The 25,557-nt window shown below is 47.5% G+C and overlaps 1 protein-coding gene across 4 annotated transcripts in view; it reads left to right on the forward strand.

The window, feature by feature from the left end:
• The window catches only part of LOC129822424 (neprilysin-like), a 60,135-nt gene that overhangs the window by 15,809 nt on the left and 18,769 nt on the right, over window positions 1-25,557 (forward strand). For 3 of the 4 annotated variants that reach the window (XM_055880701.1, XM_055880703.1, XM_055880704.1), the window contains exons 3-6: window positions 5,084-5,119; window positions 5,196-5,357; window positions 25,135-25,215; window positions 25,346-25,441. In XM_055880701.1, coding sequence (XP_055736676.1) covers window positions 5,084-5,119; window positions 5,196-5,357; window positions 25,135-25,215; window positions 25,346-25,441 — 375 coding nt within the window. Of the gene's footprint in view, window positions 1-2,603; window positions 2,698-5,083; window positions 5,120-5,195; window positions 5,358-25,134; window positions 25,216-25,345; window positions 25,442-25,557 lie in introns of those variants that run through there. The other variant, XM_055880705.1, reaches the window with a different exon arrangement.

Consider the following 25,557-nt stretch of genomic DNA (forward strand, 5'->3'; position numbering starts at 1 on the left):
TTTAATCAGCTTTTTGATGATGCCACACCTGTCAGGTGGATGGATTATCTTGGCAAAGGAGAAATGCTCACTAACAGGGATGTTAACAAAATCTGAGAGAAATAAGCTTTTTGTGCGTATGAAACCTTTTGGGGATTTGTTAAATTTCAGCTCATGAAACATGGGACACTTTACATGTTTTTTTTTTTTTGTTCATGATATATTTTGCAAGCTCATTTTCACCACAAAACTGAGTGGTATTACACATCCTTTTTTTAAATTCTTTTTTTTTTTTTTTTTACATCAGTGGTGATATTAATGTAAACCGTTATAGTCCTCACGATGACCCCTAAAATGTTTTCTTTAAAACAAATTCATATCTTTGGTTAACTACCGTTGATTTTTCATACGCGACTCTCCGTGGCAGCGCTGTTGTCATTTTCAAACTCAAATGGCAAGGCAAAATCAGCTCATTATAAAAGCAGTTGGCCACAAAGTCGGATTTGACAGTCAAGCTATCAGTCCAATGGGAGCCAGCACCTGTCCCAATTTAGAACTACCTGTGGAGAGATGATTTGTTGAAATTCTCCCATCAAAAAAGTGTTGTGTTTCCTTATTCGTATTGACCATATGCTGTGTTTCCTTATTCGTATTGACCATATACCCATCCCATACTTGGCGTGAACTCGGGACCTCTGCCTCTAAAACACACGTGACTGCCCTCCTCGAGCATCTTTGCCGATCGCCCCAGCGCGAAAGCGAACTAATGAGGCGAGGAGTACGTTGATTACAGGAAGCCATCTGAACACAGGAAGTCATCTGAACACAAGTGAGACACCTGTATGTGTAGTCATTTTTATGTCACGTTTTCACATTATAACCTATTTCAGTATATTGATTATGAATTTGGTGTTTTGACACTGGGCTATAAAATCGAGTTATGTTTTATGAAAATAAATAATTTCAACAGGGTTCTATTTAACCATAAAAGTGCCAATGGGTCAAAATGTCATCATTTTTGAAACCCTTTTATTTTATTCTTCTGAAATTGTAGAACTTTAAGGAACGTTACCACAAAAATAAACACTATTTACCATGTCTGTTAGTATGGAGGAATGAAAGGAATGAAAAATGATCTCTCTGTATAATACTGGTGTGGGTCCGAGCTGAAAATATGGACTCCATAGTAAACCACATCTGGCACAGAGGTAGATGTACAATGCTGTGAAGAAGTATTTGCCCACTTTCAAATTTTCTCTACTTTTGCTTATTTTTAATACTGAAAGTTATCAGACCTTCAACACACAACCTAATATTAGATAAAGAGAACCTGAGTGAACAAATATCACAACAATTACATGCATAACTTTGTTTATGAAATATGTAACACCCAATGCCCCCTTTTTTTTTTTTTTTTCTTTTCTCCCCCTTAAACTGAATTACTGGTTGTGTCACCTTTAGGTGTAATGACTCCAACTAAACACTTTCCTGTAGTTGTTGATCAGTTTCTCATGTCGCTGTGGAGGAACTTTTGCCCACTTTTCCATGCAGAACTTTTTTTTTTTTTTTTTCAAGCATACACGGCTCGTTTCATGTCCTGCCACAACATCTCAATTGGGATTAGGTCTGGACTTTGACTAGGCCATTCCAAAACATCAAATGTGTTGCATTTTAGTCATTTCCATATAGACTTGATTGTGTGTTTTTGGATTATTGTCTTGCTGCGCTTCAGCTCACCGACAGATGGCCTGATATTCTCTGTTACAGACCAGAATTCATGGTTCCTTTTTATTAAGGCAAGTTGTCCAGAGGCAGCAAAGCATCCCCAAATCATCACACTACCACCACCATGCTTGACCATTGGTATAAGATTCTTACTGTGGAATGCAGTGTTTGGTTTTGGCCAGCCATAATGGGACCCATTTTGTCCAAAAAGTTATTCTTTGACTCATCTGTCCATAGAACATTCTTCCAAGAGTCTTGGTGATCATCCAGAAGCTTCCAGGTGCTTTTTGGCAACTTTTTGAAGGACATGGGTCCCATTACGTCTGGTGAAAACCAAACACTGCCTTCCACAGTAAGAACCTCATACCAACAGTCAAGCTTGGTGATGGTAGAGCACGGATTTGGCAATGTCAGGATAGTTGGTTCAATTCTTGGGACTAACCATCCTTAAATGGATGCAGTCACTTCTAGAAGTCATAAGGCGCTTTGGATAAAAGCATCTGCTAAATGGCAAATATTATTACTCTGTGCCCACCCTCCCCTATTAAGGTGTCACCAGCCACCTGTGGTAGACATTGGTATTGCCCTTTTTTTAAGCAAAAAATATGGTTAAAAAGCCACTGAATGAGCCCCAAAACATGCTTCGGTTTATTGATTTTGATAATAGTTCAGAAATCTTGCCCAGCCTACTAAAGTGGATCAATTTTTTTAACCAGTCACAGCAGGCAGGATGCAAACAGGGAGCTAGTTTACCAGACGAGTCGCCACACCGCTCTGTGTGCGTCGCTGTGCGTGTTCTGCCTCATTATGGTGTTGCGGTTTTTAGCGCCACCTGCTCGATGTTTGTTCTACTACACCTTGTTAACCGCATTTATTCTATGGTACTTTCTTGTGTGCTCCTTTGGGATCAGTTGACCACATTTGATCCCAGGAACATGTACTCCGGAGTATCTCTAGCCATCCTTGTTCTGTCTGCCTGCGAAAGCATTGTCTGTGAGTCTAACACCTTGTCTGTATGTTCATCTTGCTATATCAGAAGTTATTTTCTACAGAGGATGTTGTTGTTTGGGTTTTTATGTCAGTAGTTTTGCTGAGTAGCAGCTTGCCTAATAAATCAGACTGTGATACCAATTCTTGGGATTCAGTCTGAAACAACAAAGCACTGCAAAACTTTGGAAAGTTTCCTTTTTCAAGCCAGAATATTGAATATAATTACATTTTGAACTTACTCTACCGGTTGTCTGTGCAGTTGGTCCTTCAGTTGGTTACAATTTGAAAATAAATATCCACAGGAAAGTATTATTTACCAAACTTAGAGCGCGTAAACACCTGCAAGACTGCGGGTGGTATGCATCGCCTGCAAGACTGCGGGTGGTATGCATCGCCTGCAAGACTGCGTGCATCATCTTGTGCACAAGCAAACAAATCTTGATTGAAGTCAGTTTAATTATGCTTTCCTGTGGATATTTTGTCTCAAATTTCAACCCACTGAAGGACAAACACCACAAACAATCGGTAGAATAAATTCAAATGTAATTTTAGTCAACATTCGTGACAGACAAGGGACATTAGTTAATTTTTTTCTATGTAATTGTTCATGGTTTTGCTGTAACTTTGCATAGCCACAGTGGGACTTTGGCACATTTAGCAAGTGATGCTATCTGATCTCTTCATGCCTTACGCAAGCATACAGGTCTATTTGGGCAGTGTTTTGAATTTAGAACGTTGTTCATTTCAAAATGCTTATTGGATACAGCTTTTACCTAAGCATTCTATTGTACGTTATGTTGCACCATGGGTAATGTCTGAGCTGTATGTTCATTGCATTATTCTGTATTCTTTGAAGTTTCACACCATTTCATTAAATACTGGAGGTTTGGAGAAAGCCTAATCCTGACTCTTGACATGGTTTTTGAATGGAGTTTGTCTGTCTAATTACGGTTGAACACAGCCTGAGGAGGATAGAACAGTGTGTGTGGGGTGATCATTTTGTGATCATCAAAACAGAAATTAGCCACAGAAGGCGGATCCAAAAAATTTAGCGTTTACATTTGGTTAAGGTTAGGGACATCCCTAGGAGTCGATAGCGCTAACACACAGGCAGCCCAATTCAGACTTTTTTTTTTTTTTTTTTTACACTTATTGGTCTTTTGACCAATCACTGCAGAGTTTTCCACATCAGATCTTTTTCAGAGCTGATCTGATTGGTCAAAGACCAATTAGTGAAAAAAAAGGTCAGTATTGGGCTGCCTGTGTAAACTCAGCTAATGAGTGACAGACAAACAGCCTGAAAGGGTAATTATTTACCCCAAGTCTGGTTTGGAGCCAACCCACCATTTCATTCATTTTTAAAATGTAACTTTTTTTTTTTTTTAATTGAGCATCACTATCAACTTTAGCATATTAGTAGAGAAAAGGAACGAGATGGTTTTTTTTTCCCCCTGGCACTACACCGCTCAAATGACCAAAGCTTGATAATGAGTTGGTTATTTGAATCAGCTGTGTAGTGGTAGGGCAAAAACCACAATGTTCACCAAGAACCCTGTTCTATTGTAATCCCTTCATTACAGCACAGGAAACCAAAGCACTGTTCATGGTTTCCCTCCTGGTTATTTCCTAGAAGGGGATCAACAAGGATTATACGTAGATTATGCCAAACATTCATTACAAATAAACCATGAAGTATTCTCAAGAGCCAAATGTTCATTCAGCCGTTTAACCAAGTCAAACATTTTTCATTCAGTTCCGTTCACTTAAATGTGCATCTACTTCCTGTAGTACATTGATGTTTGTGACCGTGTGATCCATCTTCAATTTTTCTAGATGTAATCTATATTTAGAGTGCTTAAAGTATAATAAAAAATAAAAAAAAGATTTTATATATTTTTTTTAACAACCAAATCTCTATTGATGTATGTGGCATGTGGTCCGGACAATGGTCCGGACACTTAATTTACATATTTTTTCCATTTCCTCATTGTGCAGTACGGGGGCTCTGAGGACCTAAACAAACGCTCCATAAACACCCCGTCCTTTTAGAGACAGAAACGCCCTCAGTGTGGTGATGCAGACCTTAATATGTTATACACATGAAATTGTCTTTCTGAACTTAATCCGCAGAATTATATTTATTTTGTGCGACTCAAGCTTTTTCCGCTATCCAGCAGTTCCATTCTCCGTGTAGCCTGCTGCTAGAATGGACAGAGGTATCGCTCGAGTCTCTTGAAAACCAAGTGAAATCGCAAAAAAAAGTTTTGGGATGCTTCTATAACATGCCATTACATCAAAAATAGAGATTTGGTTGTAAAAAAAACAATTCTCCTTTTAAGTTGGCAGTGATGAATAAACTTGTTTGGTTTCTATTTTTTTCCCTTTTTAGATGGTGTCTGCACCACGGCGGACTGCACTCAGGCAGGTAAATACGCATACATGCATACATACATACATACACACACACAGGTAGAATATGAGCTGTTTTTGTCTGTGTGCAGCGTCTCGTCTGATAGAGAACATGGATGCCAATGTGGACCCATGTGACAACTTCTACCAGTACGCCTGTGGAGGCTGGTTGAAGAAGAACGTCATCCCAGAGACCAGCTCCCGATACAGCACCTTCGACATCCTACGAGACGAACTGGAGGTGGTCCTCAAAGGTTTGAAAGTCTTGTAGCTTGGCGCAGTTTGGATTCAGTGAGTTTTCCAGGGAGGTGTGAGAGCTGGGTGTGGATCTGTTGGCCAGGGAGGTAGGAGTGAGAGGGGGCTGGGTGTGGATCTGTTGGCCAGGGAGGTAGGAGTGAGAGGGGGCTGGGTGTGGGTCTGTTGGCCAGGGAGGTAGGAGTGAGAGGGGGCTGGGTGTGGATCTGTTGGCCAGGGAGGTAGGAGTGAGAGGGGGCTGGGTGTGGATCTGTTGGCCAGGGAGGTAGGAGTGAGAGGGGGCTGGGTGTGGATCTGTTGGCCAGGGAGGTAGGAGTGAGAGGGGGCTGGGTGTGGATCTGTTGGCCAGGGAGGTAGGAGTGAGAGGGGGCTGGGTGTGGGTCTGTTGGCCAGGGAGGTAGGAGTGAGAGGGGGCTGGGTGTGGGTCTGTTGGCCAGGGAGGTAGGAGTGAGAGGGGGCTGGGTGTGGATCTGTTGGCCAGGGAGGTAGGAGTGAGAGGGGGCTGGGTGTGGATCTGTTGGCCAGGGAGGTAGGAGTGAGAGGGGGCTGGGTGTGGATCTGTTGGCCAGGGAGGTAGGAGTGAGAGGGGGCTGGGTGTGGATCTGTTGGCCAGGGAGGTAGGAGTGAGAGGGGGCTGGGTGTGGGTCTGTTGGCCAGGGAGGTAGGAGTGAGAGGGGGCTGGGTGTGGGTTTGTTGGCCAGGGAGGTAGGAGTGCGGGCTAGGGTTTGTGTGGTTGGAGGATTTACTGGGGATAAAGCAGCTTGTCCTTCAAGGAAAAACTGGGGCTCTAGGAATAGTCACGGTGGTTAATGGTGTCATCTATCTGCAGTGTTTACTGCCAAAGCAGGAACATAAAAAAAAGAAGGTGCATAGAGGACAAAGCGTCATCTGAAATCCCGACCTTAGAATAGTTGGAGGCTTTTAACACCATCTGGTTAGCACCATCTTGACAGTAGATTTACAGGAAGGCTTCCCTTACACCTGAAGGATTGGGTGGTGGTGGGGGCTTGGTCTGTCTGATTTACATTGGATATATGGATGTCACTGCACGTGGGCCAAATCAAATTGTAAACTCAGCAAAAAAAGAAACTTCCCTTTTTCAGGACCCTGTCTTTCAAAAATAAGTCGTAAAAATACAAATAACTTCACAGATCTTCATTGTAAAGGGTTTAAACACTGTTTCCCATGCTTGTTCAATGAACCATATACAGTTAATGAACATGCACCTCTGGAATGGTCGTTAATTGCCTACCGTCTGTAACCCGTTAGTGTCTTAAGGTCACAGTTGTGAAAACTTAGGACACTAAAGAGGCCTTTCTACGGACTCTGAAAAACAACAAAATAAAGATGCCCAGGGTCCCTGCTCATATGCGTGAACGTGCCTTAGGCATGCTGCAAGGAGGCATGAGGACTACAATGTCTGTACTTTGAGACACCGAAGACCGCGCTACAAGAGGGACAGCCGATCGTCCTCGCAGTGGCAGACCACGTGTAACAACACCTGCACAGGACCGGTACATCTGAATATCACACCTGCGGGACAGGTACAGGATGGCAACAACTGCACGAGTTACACCAGGAATGCACAATCCCTCCAACAGTGCTCAGACTGTTCGCAATAGGCTGAGAGAGGCTGGACTGAGGGCTTGTAGGCCTGTTGTTAGGCAGGTCCTCACTAAACATCACCGGGAACAACGTCGCCTATGGGCACAAACCCACCATCCCTGGACCAGACAGGACTGGCAAAAAATGCTCTTCACTGACGAGTCGCGGTTTTGTGTCACCAGGGGTGATGGTCGGATTCGCGTTTATCGTCAAAGGAATGAGCGTTACACCGAGGCCTGTACTCTGGAGCGGAATCGATGTGGAGGTACCGTCATGGTCTGGGGCGGTGTGTCACAGCATCATCGGACTGAGCTTGTTATTGCAGGCAATCTCAATGCTGTGCATTACAGGGAAGACATCCTCCTCCCTCATGTGATACCCTTCCTGCAGGCTCATCCTGACATGACCCTCCAGCATGACAATGCCACCAGCCGTACTGCTCATTCTGTGCATGATTTCCTGCAAGATAGGAATGTCAGTGTTCTGCCATGGCCAGCGACGAGCCCGGATCTCAATCCCATTGAGCGCGTCTGGGACCTGTTGTATCAGAGGGTGAGGGCTAGGGCCATTTCCCCCCCAGAAATGCCCGGGAACTTCCAGGTGCCTTAGTGGAAGAGTGGGGTAACATCTCACAGCAAGAACTGGCAAATCTGTTGCAGTCCATGAGGAGGAGATGCACTGCAGTACTTAATGCAGCTAGTGGCCACACCAGATACTCACTGTTACTTTTGATTTTTGACCCCCCCCTTTGTTCAGGGACACATTATTCAATTTCTGTTAGTCAGATGTCTGTGGAACTTGTTCAGTTTGTCTCAGTTGTTGAATCTTGTCATGTTCATACAAATATTTACACATGGTAAGTTTGCTAAAAATAAACGCAGTTGACAGTGAGAGGACGTTTATTTTTTTGTTGTGTAAATTTGTCACATTCGCCGAATACAACCTTACTGTGAAATGCTTACTTACAAGCCCTTAACCAACAATGAATATTTTTAGAGAAAATTTTAGCAAAAAAAGTAATAAAATAAGTAGCACAATTAAAATAATAATAAAGAAGCTATATACAGGGTAGTCTAACGGTTACGAGTGTTGGGTCAGTAACTTAAAGGTTGCTGGTTAGAATCCCGAACCCAAACATCTGATGTGCCCTTGAGCAAGGCACTTAACCACAATTGCTCCTCTAAGTCTCTCTGGATAAGATTGTCTACTAAATGTAAACATGTGTGGAGTTACAGGTGAGTCGCGGTAAATGTAGGGCTAACATTACTGCATAGATAATACACAGCGAGTAGCAGCAGTGTAAAAAAAAAAAAGAAGGGGGTTGATGCAAATAGTCTGGGTAGCCACTCAATTAACTGTTTAGCAGTCTAATGGCTTGGTGATGGAAGCTGTTAAGGAGCCTTTTGGACCTAGACTTGGCGCTCAAGTATCGCTTGCCGTGCGAGTGAACAGTATGCCTAGGGTGGCTGGAATCTTTGACAATTTTTAGGCCCTTCCTCTGACACCGCCCCGTATATAGGTCCTTGATGGCAGGAAGTTTGGACCCAGTAATGTACTAGGCCGTACGCACTACCCTCTGAAGCGCCTTGTGGTCGGCTGCTGATCAGTTGCCATACCAGGCAGTGATGCAACCAGCTGGATGCTCTCAATGGTGCAGCTGTAGACCTTTTTGAGGATCTGAGGAACCATGCCAAATCTTTTCAGTCTCCTGAATAGGCGTTATCGTGCCCTCTTCACAACTGTCTTGGTATGCTTGGACCATGATAGTTTGTTGATGTGGACGCCAAGGAACTTGAGCACGTACCCCTGAGGGGTCCCCGTGTTGAGGATCAGCATGGCGGATGTGTTGTTACCTATCCTTACCACTTGGGAGCGGCCCGTCAGGAAGTCCCGGATCCAGTTGCAGAGGGAGGTGTTTAGTCCCAGGGTCCTTAGCTTAGTGATACGCTTTGAGGGCACTATGGTGTTGAACACTGAGCTGTAGTCAATGAACAGCATTCTCACATACAGTTGAAGTCTGAAGTTCACATGCACTTAGGTTGGAGTCATTAACTTGTTTTTCAATCACTATTTTTTGCAAGTCGGTTAGGACATCTACTTTGCATGACACAAGCCATTTTTCCAAAAATTATTTCACTTATAATTCAGTGTATCACAATGCCAGTGGGTCAGGAGTTTACATACACTAAGTTGACTGTGCCTTTAAACAGCTTGGAAAATTCCAGAAAATGATGTCATGGCTTTAAAAACTTCTGATAGGCTAATTGGCATCATTTGAGTCAATTGTAGGTTTACTTATGGATGTATTTCAAGGCCTACCTTCAAACTCAGTGCCACTTTGCTTGACATTGTGGGAAAATCAAAAATCAGCTAAGACCTCAAAAGAAATTGTAGACCTCTACAAGTCTGGTTCATCCTTGGGAGCAATTTCCAAATGTCTGAAGGTACCACGTTCATCTGTACAAACAATAGTACACAAGTATAAACACCATGGGACTACGCAGCCGTCATACTGCTCAGAAAAGAGATGTGTTCTGTCTCCTAGAGATGAACGTACTTTTTTGCAAAAGTGCAAATCAATCCCAATCCTAGTACAAAAGTATCTATATCCACAGTAAAACGAGTCCTATATCGACATAACATGAAAGGCTGCTCAGCAAGGAGGAAGCCACTGCTCCAAAACCGCCATTAAAAAAGCCAGACTACGGTTTGCAACTGCACATGGGGACAAAGATCATACTTTTTAGAGAAATGTCCTCTGGTCTGATGAAACAAATATAACTGTTTGGCCATAATGACCATCATTATGTTTGGAGGAAAACGGGGGAGGCTTGCAAGCCGAAGACACCATCCCAACTGTGACGCACGGGGGTGGCAGCAGCATGTTGTGGGGGTGCTTTGCTGCAGGAGGGATTGGTGCACTTCACAAAATACATAGCATCATGAGGAAAGAAAATTCGGTGGATATATTGAAGCAACATCTCAAGACATCAGTCAGGAAGTTAAAGCTTGCTCACAAATGGGTCTTCCAAATCTAAAATTACCCCAAGCATACTTCCAAAGTTGTGGCAAAATGGTTTAAGGACAACAAAGTCAAGGTATTGGAGTGGCCATCACAAAGCCCTGACTTCAATCCTATAGAAAATGTGTGGGCCGAACTGAAAAGGCGTGTGGAGCAAGGAGCCCTACAAACCTGACTCAGTTACACCAGCTCTGTCAGGAGGAATGGGCCAACATTCACCCAACTTATTGTGGGAAGCTTGTGTAAGGCTACCCAAAACGTTTGACCCAAGTTAAACAATTTAAAGGCAATGCTACCAAATGCTAATTGAGTGTATGTAAACTTTTGACCCACTGGGAATGTGATAAAATAAATTAAAGCTGAAATAATTCTCTATTATTCTGACATTTCACATTCTTAAAATAAAGTGGTAATCCTAACTGACCTAAGACAGGGCATTTTTACTAGGATTAAATGTCAGGAATTGTGAAACTGAGTTTAAATGTATTTGGCTGAGGTGTATGTAAACTTCCGAGTTCAACTGTAGGTGTTCCTTTTGTCCAGGTGTGAAAGGGCAGTATGGAGTGCAATAGAGATTGCGTCATCTGTTGGGGCAGTATGCAAATTGGAGAGGGTATTGGTTTTCTGGGATAATGGTGTTGATGTAAGCCATGACCAGCCTTTCAATGCACTTCATGGCTACAGACGGGTGTGCTTTATTTAACTAGGCAAGTCAGTTAAGAACAAATTCTTTTTTACAATGACGGCCTACCGGGGAACAGTGGGGTAACTGCCTTGTTCAAAGGGCAGAACGACAGATTTTTACCTTGTCAGATCGGGGATTCGATCCAGTAACCTTTTGGCAGGTTACCTTCGTGTTCTTGGGCACAGGGACTATGGTGGTCTGCTTGAAACATATTGGTATTATAGACTCAGACAGGGAGAGGTTTAAAATGTCAGTGCAGACACTTGCCAGTTGGTCAGTGCATGCTGGTAATCCGTCTGGCCTTGCGGCCTTATGAATGCGGCCTTGTGAATGTTGACCTGTGTAAAGGTCTTACTCACATTGGCTGCGGAGAGCATGATCACTCAGTCGTCCGTAACAGCTGGTGCTCTCATGCATGTTTTAGTGTTGCTTGCCTCGACGCGAGCATAGAAGTAATTTAGCTCATCTGGTAGACTTGTGTCACTGGGAAGCTTGTGGCTGTGCTTCCCTCTGTAGTCTAATAGTTTGCAAGCCCTTCCACATCCAACGTGCATCGGCGCTGGTGTATTACGATTCAATCCTAGTCCTGTATTGACACTTTGTCTGTTTGATGGTTTGTCGGTTAGGGTCCCGCTCCTTGGAAGCAGGAGATCTACCCTTTAGCTCAGTGCGGATGTTGCCTGCAATCCATGACTTCTGGTTTGGGTGTGTACGTACAGTTACTGTGGGGACGACGTCATCAATGCACTTATTGATGAAGCCAGTGACTGATGTGGTGTACTCCTCAATAACATTGGAAAATTCCCGGAACCTATTCCAGTCTGTGCTAGCAAAACAATCCTGTAGCTTAGCATCTTCTTCATCTGACCACTGTTCTATTGACTGAGTCACTGGTGCTCCTGCTTTAGTTTTTGCTTGTAATCAGGAGGATAGAATTATGGTCAGATTTGCCAAAATGGAGGGCAAGGGAGAGCTGTGTAGGTGTTTTTGTTCCCACTCTGGTTGCACATTTAACATGCTGGTAGAATTGAAGTTTCCCTGCATTAAGTCCCTGGCCAATAGGAGCGCCACCTCTGGATGAGCGCTTTCCTGTTTACTTGTACAGCTCATTGAGTGCGGTCTTATTGCCAGCATCGGTTTGTGGTGGTAAATAGACAGCTACAAAGAATCTCTAGATGAAAACTCTCTCTTGGTAAATAGTGTGGTCTACAGCTTATCATGAGACGCAAAAACCTTAAGACTTCATTAGATTCCGTTCACCAGCTGTTGTTTACAAATATACATAGACCACCACCCCTTGTCTTACCAGAGGCGGCTGTTCTATCCTGCCGATACAGCGTAAAAACTTCTAGCTGTATGTTATTCATGTCGTTCAGCCACGACTCGGTGAAACATAAGATATTCGTTTTTAATGTCCCGTTGGTAGGATATACGTGATCGTAGTTTTTCTATTTTATTATCCAATGATTGTACGTTGGCTAATAGGACCGATGGTAAATGCAGATTACCCACTTGCTGTCGGATCCTTACAAGGCACCCAGACCTACGTGCCCGATATCTCTGGCTCTTCTTCATGCGAATGACGGGGATTTGGGCCTTGTCTGGTGTCTGAATTAAATCCTTTGCGTCCGACTCGGTAAAGAAATAATCTCCTTCCAGTACGAGGTGAGTAATCGCTGTCCTGATATCTAGAAGCTCTTTTCGGTCATTAGAGACGGTGGCAGAAACATTATGTATAAATTAAGTTACAAATAAAGTGAAAAAACACACATAATAGCACAATTGGTTAGGGGAGGGCCATCTCTGGTACCATTATTTATTTCTTGAGTTATCTTAGATTCATTCTGAATTTTGAGGAAGTGTATACTGGCTACGGAGTTCCAAATGGACAAACAGTACTATTGCCACTTTTTTTTTTTCTTCTTGTTTTTCAAGCGGAAGTCTTAAGGGAGGATGCGAGCAAACTTGTTTGGTTCGGCTAGCCGAGTTCTGCTAGCTGCCATCCAAACTGAAGCATGCTTAATGGCAGAGGGGGTTACCATCTGTTAACAGTGTAGAAAATTATTTTCTTCATCCAAAATTAGTCTGGAATAATGGTAGACAGGTGTATACAGATGGGAGGAAATATGACTCTCACCCCTCTTTTAGCTTATTTTACAGTCAACCTTTTCCTGTTCACTTTATATGCCCTCAGTCACACTCGGAATCACCCCTTATTTGCCCTTCTCTCTCCTCTAATCTCTTATCTGCCTCCCTCTGTTATGCTCTCCACCTCTTCTCCTCCTTTCTATCTTTTGACGCCTCAAGTATCTGTTTAACTTGTATGGCTTTTTAAAGCGTACTGTAAATCAGAGGTAGAGTACTCTTGGGGGTCCTACTTTGTCTGAGTGAATGTGCATGATTGTCCACTGCCAAAGCCTGATTTAAAAATAAATAAAACACGTCTGGGTTTGATTCTCCGGTTTATGTCTCTGATTGAATTACAGCAATCAGTCTCCACACTTTCTCTATCAGACGTCATTATCACCAGTACAATACTGTCAGAAAAGCTCACCCTGGTACCACACGGGTAGACAATTGTGTCTGCTAATAACAGTCAAGGTTAAGACAAAATTCACAGTAACAAACTGTATGAAAAGATAGAGGGGCAAAATAAGTTTGTGTTTTGTCATTGGTCCTGATGGTCTAATCTTCTGCTGTCGCACACTGAATCCACATGACATGTGCTTTGTGCCAATGGAAGAATATTGCATTTCAAATCCTGACGGACAGATGTGGGATGCTGTATGTGTGCTGCCATGTCTGTCTGGAGTTTCCTGTCACATCCTGCAGTAACTAGACCTCAGGACCATGGAGCCTGACTGACAAGTGTTCTGCCTGGTCAGCATATCCTGTATCTGTTCACTTCTTCTGGCTGCAAGCCCGAGGCCGGCCACAATATGACAACAGCCACTTCAAGTGCAGGGCATGAAATTCAAAATATAATTTTTTGAAATATTTAACTTTCACACATTAACAAGTCCAATACAGCAAATGAAAGGTACACATCTTGTGAATCCAGCCAACATGACTGATTTTTAAAATGTTTTACAGCGAAAACAGCACGTATATTTATGTTAGCTCACCACCAAATACAAAAAAGGACAGACGTTTTTCACAGCACAGGTAGCATGCACAAAGCCAACCTAACTAACCAAGAACCAACCAAACTAACCAACAAACAACTTCATCAGATGACAGTCTTATAACATGTTATTCAATAAATCTGTTTTTTTCGAAAAATGTGCATATTTCAGGTATAAATCATAGTTTACATTGCAGCTACAATCAGAAATTGCACTGAAAGCAGACAGAATAATTACAGACACCAACGTGAAATACCTAAATACTCACCATAAAACATTTCTGAAAAATACATAGTGTACAGCAAATGAAAGACAGGCATCTTGTGATTCCAGCCAATATTTCCGATTTCTTAAGTGTTTTACAGCAAACACAATATAGCGTTATATTAGCTTACCACAATAGCCAGAAACACAAGCCATTTCCCAGCAGCAAATGTTAGCTATCGTAACAAACCAGCAAAAGATATATAATTTTTGACTAACCTTGATAAGCTTCATCAGATGACAGTCCTATAACATCAGGTTATACATACACTTATGTTTTGTTCGAAAATGTGCATATTTAGAGCTGAAATCAGTGGTTATACATTGTGCTAACGTAGCATCTTTTTCCCACAACGTCCGGATATTTTTCTGACACTTTTTCTGACACACATATTCTGACCAAATAGCTATTCATAAACATAACTAAAAAATACATGTTGTATAGGAAATGATAGATACACTAGTTCTTAATGCAATCGCCTTGTTAGAATTCTAAAAATAACTTCATTACGACATCCAGCTTAGGTATAGCGAGAGAGTACCCAAAAGCTGGGCGCAAACGACTAGTTCACATGTACGACAGATATATGAAATAGCATCATAAAATGGGTCCTACTTTTGCTGATCTTTCATCAGAATGTTGTACAAGGGGTCCTTTGTCGGGAACAATCGTTGTTTGGATTTAGAACGGCCTTTTTCTCTCTCGATTTAGCAAGCACACTTGCCAAGTGGCGCAAATCTCTCCATGTCAACAAAAGGAAGAGAACGGAACACGGCAAAACTCCCGAAAAAATTTCAATAATCTGATTAAACTATATTGAAAAAACATACTTTACGATGATATTGTCACATGTATCAAATAAAATCAAAGCCGGAGATATTAGTCGTCCATAACGGCAGCTTATCAGAAGGCAAATCCAGGTCCCTGCTCGCGCTCTCCAGAAAGCAGGAAACTGATGACACGTCATGCCAAGAGCTATGATTCGAGTCCAGATCAAGTTACACACTCCATTTCTTCTCTCACTCCTTGTCAACATCTAGTGGAAGACGTATGAAGTGCATCTAAACTTTTAAATATCAAGGACTTTAATAGGCAGCCCCTAGAAGAGAGCATCGATTTCAGATTATCCACTTCCTGTCAGGAAGTTTGCTGCAAAAGGAGTTCTGTTTTACTCACAGATATAATTCAAACGGTTTTAGAAACTAGAGAGTGTTTTCTATCCAATAGTAATAATAATATGCATATTGTACGAGCAAGAATTGAGTACTAGGCCGTTTGAAATGGGCACCTTTTATCCGGCTACTCAATACTGCCCCTGCAGCCCAAACAGGTTAACAGCTGCCTGCAGGGTGCTGCTCTGGCCACACATGGACAGCCTTTAACATCAGGTGTTAACAGCAGTAAATAACCTGTACTGTATGTGTGTTTGTACTGAATGTTTGTGTAGGTTTAAGTGTGTGTGCGAGGGTTTGCGGCCGCTCATAAATGCCTCACATTGTTCTCCACTGCAATAGAAAGTCATAAAGGAACCCTAAAGCCGCCCACATACTAGGTTTGGTCTCCTCGGCTATGGCGACACGAACATCTGTGCCTCGCCATACTCCCTTTAAAAGACCTTCGGCTTAAAGAAAATGAGTGGCAGTATTACTGTTTGTCTCTCTTGAGACGCTGTAGCAACAACAGCCAGTATTTACTTCCTCAAAATAGTGCAATTCATCTAAAGGTAAATAAATAAATATCTGATTTAATTTAGACTTTTCTGCTGAGGATCTTAGTTGTGCAGTTTTCCATTTAACTAAGATGTTTGGTCCAGTATTTCTCAAGATAAAGAATGTGCATGAAACTGCTCCTCTCATTTAATGACACCCGTTCCCACCGCAACCACTGACCCGTTCCCACCGCAACCACTGACCCGTTCCCACCGCAACCACTGACCCGTTCCCACCGCAACCACTGACCCGTTCCCACCGCTACCACTGACCCGTTCCCACCGCTACCACTGACCCGTTCCCACCGCTACCACTGACCCGTTCCCACCGCTACCACTGACCCGTTCCCACCGCTACCACTGACCCGTTCCCACCGCTACCACTGACCCGTTCCCACCGCTACCACTGACCCGTTCCCACCGCTACCACTGACCCGTTCCCACCGCTACCACTGACCCGTTCCCACCGCTACCACTGACCCGTTCCCACCGCTACCACTGACCCGTTCCCACCGCTACCACTGACCCGTTCCCACCGCTACCACTGACCCGTTCCCACCGCTACCACTGACCCGTTCCCACCGCTACCACTGACCCGTTCCCACCGCTACCACTGACCCGTTCCCACCGCTACCACTGACCCGTTCTCACCGCTACCACTGAACCGCTACCACTGACCCGTTCCCACCGCTACCACTGACCCGTTCCCACCGCTACCACTGACCCGTTCCCACCGCTACCACTGACCCGCTACCACTGACCCGTTCCCACCGCTACCACTGACCCGTTCCCACCGCTACCACTGACCCGTTCCCACCGCTACCACTGACCCGTTCCCACCGCTACCACTGACCCGTTCCCACCGCTACCACTGACCCGTTCCCACCGCTACCACTGACCCGTTCCCACCGCTACCACTGACCCGTTCCCACCGCTACCACTGACCCGTTCCCACCGCTACCACTGACCCGTTCCCACCGCTACCACTGACTCGTTCCCACCGCTACCACTGCCCCGTTCCCACCGCTACCACTGACCCGTTCCCACCGCTACCACTGACCCCGTTCCCACTGCTACCACTGACCCGTTCCCACTGACCCGTTCCCACTGCTACCACTGACCCGTTCCCACTGCTACCACTGACCCGTTCCCACTGCTACCACTGACCCGTTCCCACTGCTACCACTGACCCGTTCCCACTGCTACCACTGACCCGTTCCCACTGCTACCACTGACCCGTTCCCACTGACCCGTTCCCACCGTTCCCACTGACCCGTTCCCACCGCTACCACTGACCCGTTCCCACTGCTACCACTGACCCGTTCCCACTGCTACCACTGACCCGCTACCACTGACCCGTTCCCACTGCTACCACTGACCCGTTCCCACTGCTACCACTGACCCGCTACCACTGACCCGTTCCCACTGCTACCACTGACCCGCTACCACTGACCCGTTCCCACTGCTACCACTGACCCGCTACCACTGACCCCTTCCCACTGCTACCACTGACCCGCTACCACTGACCCGTTACCGCCGCTACCACTGACCCGTTCCCACCGCTACCACTGACCCGTTCCCACCGCTACCACTGACCCGTTCCCACCGCTACCACTGACCCGTTCCCACCGCTACCACTGACCCGTTCCCACCGCTACCACTGACCCGTTCCCACCGCTACCACTGCCCCGTTCCCACCGCTACCACTGCCCCGTTCCCACCGCTACCACTGCCCCGTTCCCACCGCTACCACTGACCCGTTCCCACCGCTACCACTGACCCGTTCCCACTGCTACCACTGACCCGTTCCCACTGACCCGTTCCCACTGACCCGTTCCCACTGCTACCACTGACCCGCTACCACTGAACCGTTCCCACTGCTACCACTGACCCGTTCCCACCGCTACCACTGACCCGTTCCCACCGCTACCACTGACCCGTTCCCACCGCTACCACTGACCCGTTCCCACCGCTACCACTGACCCGTTCCCACCGCTACCACTGACCCGTTCCCACCGCTACCACTGACCCGTTCCCACCGCTACCACTGACCCGTTCCCACCGCTACCACTGACCCGTTCCCACCGCTACCACTGACCCGTTCCCAACGCTACCACTGACCCGTTCCCAACGCTACCACTGACCCGTTCCCAACGCTACCACTGACCCGTTCCCAACGCTACCACTGACCCGTTCCCAACGCTACCACTGACCCGTTCCCACTGCTACCACTGACCCGTTCCCACTGCTACCACTGACCCGTTCCCACTGCTACCACTGACCCGTTCCCACTGCTACCACTGACCCGTTCCCACTGCTACCACTGACCCGTTCCCACCGCTACCACTGACCCGTTCCCACCGCTACCACTGACCCGTTCCCACCGCTACCACTGACCCGTTCCCACCGCTACCACTGACCCGTTCCCACCGCTACCACTGACCCGTTCCCACTGCAACCACTGACCCGTTCCCACTGACCCATTCCCACTGCTACCACTGCTACCACTGACCTGTTCCCACTGCTACCACTGACCCGTTCCCACTGACCCGTTCCCACTGCTACCACTGACCCGTTCCCACTGACCCGTTCCCACTGCTACCACTGACCCGTTCCCACTGCTACCACTGACCCGTTCCCACTGCTACCACTGACCCGCTACCACTGCTACCACTGACCCGTTCCCACTCCTACCACTGACCCGTTCCCACTGCTACCACTGACCCGCTACCACTGCTACCACTGACCCGTTCCCACTGACCCTTTCCCACTGCTACCACTGACCATTTCCCACTGACCCGTTCCCACTGCTACCACTGACCCGTTCCCACTCTTACCACTGACCGTTCCCACTGCTACCACTGACCCGCTACCACTGACCCGTTCCCACCGCTACCACTGACCCGTTCCCACCGCTGTCACTGACCCGTTCCCACCGCTGCCACTGACCCGTTCCCACCGCTGTCACTGACCCGTTCCCACTCTTACCACTGACCCGTTCCCACTCTTACCACTGACCCGTTCCCACCGCTGCCACTGACCCGTTCCCACCGCTACCACTGACCCGTTCCCACCGCTGCCACTGACCCGTTCCCACCGCTACCACTGACCCGTTCCCACCGCTACCACTGACCCGTTCCCACCGCTACCACTGACCCGTTCCCACCGCTACCACTGACCCGTTCCCACCGCTACCACTGACCCGTTCCCACTCTTACCACTGACCCGTTCCCACTCTTACCACTGACCCGTTCCCACTGCTACCACTGACCCGTTCCCACTGACCCTTTCCCACTGCTACCACTGACCATTTCCCACTGACCCGTTCCCACTGCTACCACTGACCCGTTCCCACTCTTACCACTGACCCGTTCCCACTGCTACCACTGACCCGCTACCACTGACCCGTTCCCACCGCTACCACTGACCCGTTCCCACCGCTACCACTGACCCGTTCCCACTCTTACCACTGACCCGTTCCCACTCTTACCACTGACCCGTTCCCACCGCTGCCACTGACCCGTTCCCACCGCTGCCACTGACCCGTTCCCACCGCTGCCACTGACCCGTTCCCACCGCTGCCACTGACCCGTTCCCACCGCTGCCACTGACCCGTTCCCACTCTTACCATTGACCCGTTCCCACTCTTACCACTGACCCGTTCCCACTGCTACCACTGACCCGTTCCCACTCTTACCACTGACCCGTTCCCACTGCTACCACTGACCCGTTCCCACTGACCCGTTCCCACTGCTACCACTGACCCGTTCCCACTGCTACCACTGACCCGTTCCCACTCTTACCACTGACCCGTTCCCACTGCTACCACTGACCCGCTACCACTGACCCGTTCCCACCGCTACCACTGACCCGTTCCCACCGCTACCACTGACCCGTTCCCACCGCTACCACTGACCCGTTCCCACTGCTACCACTGACCCGTTCCCACCGCTACCACTGACCCGTTCCCACCGCTACCACTGACCCGTTCCCACCGCTACCACTGACCCGTTCCCACCGCTACCACTGACCCGTTCCCACTGACCCGTTCCCACTGCAACCACTGACCCGTTCCCACTGACCCGTTCCCACTGCTACCACTGCTACCACTGACCCGGTCCCACTGTTCCCACTGCTACCACTGACCCGTTCCCACTGACCCGTTCCCACTGTTCCCACTGCTACCACTGACCCGTTCCCACTGACCCGTTCCCACTGCTACCACTGACCCGTTCCCACTCCTGCCACTGACCCGTTCCCACTGCTACCACTGACCCGCTACCACTGCTACCACTGACCTGTTCCCACTCCTACCACTGACCCGTTCCCACTGCTACCACTGACCCGCTACCACTGCTACCACTGACCCGTTCCCACTGACCCTTTCCCACTGCTACCACTGACCATTTCCCACTGACCCGTTCCCACTGCTACCACTGACCCGTTCCCACTGCTACCACTGACCCGTTCCCACTCTTACCACTGACCCGTTCCCACTGCTACCACTGACCCGCTACCACTGACCCGTTCCCACCGCTACCACTGACCCGTTCCCACCGCTGCCACTGACCCGTTCCCACCGCTGCCACTGACCCGTTCCCACCGCTGCCACTGACCCGTTCCCACTCTTACCACTGACCCGTTCCCACTCTTACCACTGACCCGTTCCCACCGCTGCCACTGACCCGTTCCCACCGCTGCCACTGACCCGTTCCCACCGCTGCCACTGACCCGTTCCCACCGCTACCACTGACCCGTTCCCACCGCTACCACTGACCCGTTCCCACCGCTACCACTGACCCGTTCCCACTCTTACCACTGACCCGTTCCCACTCTTACCACTGACCCGTTCCCACTGCTACCACTGACCCGTTCCCACTGACCCTTTCCCACTGCTACCACTGACCATTTCCCACTGACCCGTTCCCACTGCTACCACTGACCCGTTCCCACTCTTACCACTGACCCGTTCCCACTGCTACCACTGACCCGCTACCACTGACCCGTTCCCACCGCTACCACTGACCCGTTCCCACCGCTACCACTGACCCGTTCCCACCGCTGCCACTGACCCGTTCCCACCGCTGCCACTGACCCGTTCCCACCGCTGCCACTGACCCGTTCCCACCGCTGCCACTGACCCGTTCCCACTCTTACCACTGACCCGTTCCCACTCTTACCACTGACCCGTTCCCACCGCTGCCACTGACCCGTTCCCACCGCTACCACTGACCCGTTCCCACCGCTGCCACTGACCCGTTCCCACCGCTACCACTGACCCGTTCCCACCGCTACCACTGACCCGTTCCCACCGCTACCACTGACCCGTTCCCACTCTTACCACTGACCCGTTCCCACTCTTACCACTGACCCGTTCCCACTCTTACCACTGACCCGTTCCCACTGCTACCACTGACCCGCTACCACTGACCCGTTCCCACTGCTACCACTGACCCGCTACCACTGACCCGTTCCCACTCTTACCACTGACCCGTTCATTACGGAGACATCGGTTCGCTCTGCATTGTGAACCCGAAATGAAGACATAAAAAAATGACAATCACTAGGCCTATAGGCTAAGCCTACGCTGTGTTGTATGCCTCTTGAGTAAATCTGAGCTGAAAGAACATTTCTGTTTAAACAACTAGAGGCCTTAATCTTCAATTTTAAAACAATTGTGTGCACGAACAGCCGAGGAAAAAAAACAAAACCCCCACACAAACGAACAAAAACGACAACCTCTTGTCATAATATATGCACAAACTGTTTTGACGGACTTAATGAGGCACTGCTCTTGGCTCTTAACCACAGCTGTGTGTGGGTAGGCCAGTTTTCCACCTCTCTCTCTTTGTTTCAGGTATGGCGTACTCTGCAATAATTTGCCCAATTGACCGTGAGCTTTTTAATTGTACCTTGTTTGTGCCGGAGGGAGAAATAGGAAGGAGGGAGAGAGATTAGTGCGAGTCCAAAAGAGAGAAATGTAGAAAGATGGGGATGAACTTAGAGAAAGGGAAGTGAGGAAATGGGAGGTGACATGGTGGTTATCTCTGTGGGAAGTGCCCAATGAGCTGTCGGTGACATAAAGGGTCAGACAAAAATGTCTGTCAGACAGACAAGCGTGACATCAGAGGGTTAGAGCGGATCACTTTTGTCAAATGGTCACCGCCTTTCAAGGTGTGTTGCACGATGTTTAAAAACATTGTCTGACTTGCGCCTATATGGCGAATAGCATTAACTTTATAAAAATCAAAGGTCACTGCAAGTTTCTGCAATTGCTCTTCACCACCTTCATCGTGCAGCCCTCACCTGCATTGTGGGAGGCTCTATCGTCAACCAGACATTCTGTGGTTTTTTGTTTGTTTGACCCACGCGAACATGACCAAAGAAATAACTGAAACGGGAACCAACTTTGCCTTGATTCATGTATACAGTAGAGATATAAATATTTATACTACCGTTCAACAGTTTGGGGTCACTTAGAAATGTCCTTGTTTTTTGATAACTTCTTATGGCTGAGATCCCGCAAACGGGATCGATTTTATTTATTTGTCTGTATTTTAAAATAACATCAAATTGATCAGAAATACAGTGTAGACATTGTTAATGTTGTAAATGACTATTGTAGCTGGAAACTGCAGATGATTATTACTATTAATGGAATATCTAAATAGGCGTACAGAGGCCCATTATTAGCAACCATCCCTCCTGTGTTCCAAAGGCATTGTGTTAGCTAATCCAAGTTTAGCAGTTTAAAAGGCTAATTGATCATTAGAAAACCCTTTTTGCAATTATGTTAGCACGGCTGAAAACTGTTCTGATTTTAAAGAAGGAATAAAACTGGCCTTCTTTAGACTAGTTGACTATCTGGAGCATCAGCATTTGTCGGTTTGATTACAGGCTCAAAATGGCCTGGAACAAAAACCTTTCTTCTGAAACTCGTCAGTCTATTCTTGTTCTGAGAACTGAAGGTTATTCCATGCGAGAATTTGCCAAGAAACTGAAGATCTCGTACAACGCTGTGTACTACTCCCTTCACAGAACAATGCAAACTGTCTCTAACCAGAATAGAAAGAGTAGTGGGAGGCCACGGTGCACAACTGAGCAAGAGGACAAGTACTTCAGTGTCTAGTTTGAGAAACCAACACCTCACAAGTCAACTGGCAGCTTCATTAAATAGTACCCGCAAAACACCATTCCCAACGTCAACAGTAAAGAGGCGACTCCGGAATGCTGGCCTTCTAGGCAGAGTTCCTCTGTCCAGTGTCTGTGTTCTTTTGCCACATCTTAATCTTTTCTTTTTATTGGCCAGTCTGAGATATGGCTTTTTATGCCTAGAAGGCCAGTGGCTAGTCGTAAAATCTGTCATGATTGATTGTATTGTTACAGGCCCACTATGTGGTTGTTAAAGTCCCATTTGGAGATATATGGTAGTTTCTCTCTGCATAACATTTTAGAAGTTGTCCCTTTTTCAGGTTTAGAAGAAGTGGATGCTAAATTCTAACTCCCATTCGTGTTAGCAAGGCTAGCATACAGAAATCAGTGGTGGTAGTCTGTTTTTAACTGTAATGCAGTAGATTGGTGACAATAACATGAATATGTATTTGGGTTTGACATCCATACAAGCATTATACTCTGATTTTAACCTCCCAGATAGTATGAAATACACATTGTAAACAATAGCATAAATATAGGTACATTTTGCTGGGGAGGGGGGACAATTAAGAGATTTGGGATCTTTTCCCACGCATTACCATGGCACTTCAATTGTTTAGGTTGAGTTCGATTGACCTCTTTACCACATGTATGTGGGTAGACAGAATGTCTGTAAGTCAGACATCTTGTGACGGCACAGGGGGTCAGACGGCGCAGGGGGTCAGACGGCGCAGGGGGTCAGACGGCGCAGGGGGTCAGACGGCGCAGGGGGTCAGACGGCGCAGGGGGTCAGACGGCGCAGGGGGTCAGACGGCGCAGGGGTTCAGACGGCGCAGGGGGTCAGACGGCGCAGGGGGTCAGACGGCGCAGGGGGTCAGACGGCGCAGAGGGTCAGACGGCGCAGGGGGTCAGACGGCGCTGGGGGTCAGACGGCGCTGGGGGTCAGACGGCACAGGGGGTCAGACGGCACAGGGGGTCAGACGGCGCAGAGGGTCAGACGGCGCTGGGGGTCAGACGGCACAGGGGGTCAGACGGCACAGAGGGTCAGACGGCGCTGGGGGTCAGACGGCACAGAGGGTCAGACGGCACTGGGGGTCAGACGGCGCAGAGGGTCAGACGGCGCTGGGGGTCAGACGGCGCTGGGGGTCAGACGGCGCTGGGGGTCAGACGGCGCTGGGGGTCAGACGGCGCTGGGGGTCAGACGGCGCAGGGGGTCAGACGGCACAGGGGGTCAGACGGCACAGGGGGTCAGACGGCACTAAGTCAGAAGTCAAGTCCAACAAATCTGTGCTCCGTGTTCAGCTTGTCAGCAATACTGCAGTTGCTGCCTGGGTGTGTAGAACATATACATGGAGCATTTGCTCTGCAGAGACACACTTCCTGTTTAGTTCCTTTTGATCAGGATGGGCCCTGATGTTGGTGCCAGATAAGGTCACATTAAGTGTGTGTGCCTCACGAGCATCATGTGGTCTTTAATCCATATGTGCGTACACACACACACACACACACACACACACACACACACACACCAGTCAGTTGTTAATCCAATCATACACAAATGATCTGTGCCCTTTGGCAGGAAGCTCCCTATGAAGGGTTCCTAACCCAGAGCTTCATTAAGATTAAATGAGCAGATAAATAGTGTGCACACTAGGCAATGAGACAGCAGGGGTTCTGCCCTAACCGGAAGAGGGGGTGGTGGGAATCGGGGTAGAGGGAAAGAGGAAGATTGAGATGACAGATGGCTGTTACTTTAAAAATGAAAAAAGAGAGGGTACAGCTGTTACTGTAAGAATGAAGAAAGAGCGGGGGGGGGGGGGGGGGGGGGCAGATGAAAGGTAGAAATACAGAGTGGGTGATACAAAAAGGTAGAGAGAAAAATAAAAGCACATTCTTTGTCCTAACTCTAGCCAATGTGTTTCTTCCTACTATTACCACTGCTAGTGCATGTGGGAAGGACCTCCGATTTAAAGCATTGTTTTTACCCTGCTTGTTCTTTGTTCTGTGGTGTTTCTCAATGTTTGTTATGTGGTGAAAAGCAGGGGTGCCAGCAGACAGATGGCTCCTTGGCCTGGGGTCTGGCTGAGTTCTGTCTGGTCTGGAGAGACCTGTTGCGGTCTCTCCGGGGGGCATTATATTGTTCTCAAACACAGATTCTATGCTCCATGTTTCTCACAACACTCACAGCTGAACTGATCTCCCCCCTCATTATAGATGTTTTGGAGAAAAGCGTGGAGGGGGAGGCCAGTGCCCTCACTAAAGCCAAGACCCTCTACAGATCCTGCACCAATGAGAGTGAGTCTGCTGGTCTGTTTTGTTGGGGTCAATAACATTTAAGTTCAGACATTTCAGTCAAACCTACCTTTTTTTAAACTGTGAGTTAACCTTGGTCACTTCCTGTTTTTCTTTTCTCCCACCTCTGAAGGTCAGATTGAGAAAAGGGGCGGAGCTCCTTTACTAGACATGCTCCCTAATGTATTTGAGTGGCCAATAGCAACAGACAACTGGGAGAGCGTCTATGGTAAACTACACTGCTCTTCTAGCACTGTTTCCTATACCCATTTTTGTTTACCTATCCACAATCCAATCCAATTCAATCCTCCTCTGTCCTCTCCTCCTCTCTCCTCTCCTACTTAG

Source organism: Salvelinus fontinalis, chromosome 24, assembly GCF_029448725.1.
Source record: "Salvelinus fontinalis isolate EN_2023a chromosome 24, ASM2944872v1, whole genome shotgun sequence".
Classification (NCBI taxonomy): domain Eukaryota; kingdom Metazoa; phylum Chordata; class Actinopteri; order Salmoniformes; family Salmonidae; genus Salvelinus; species Salvelinus fontinalis.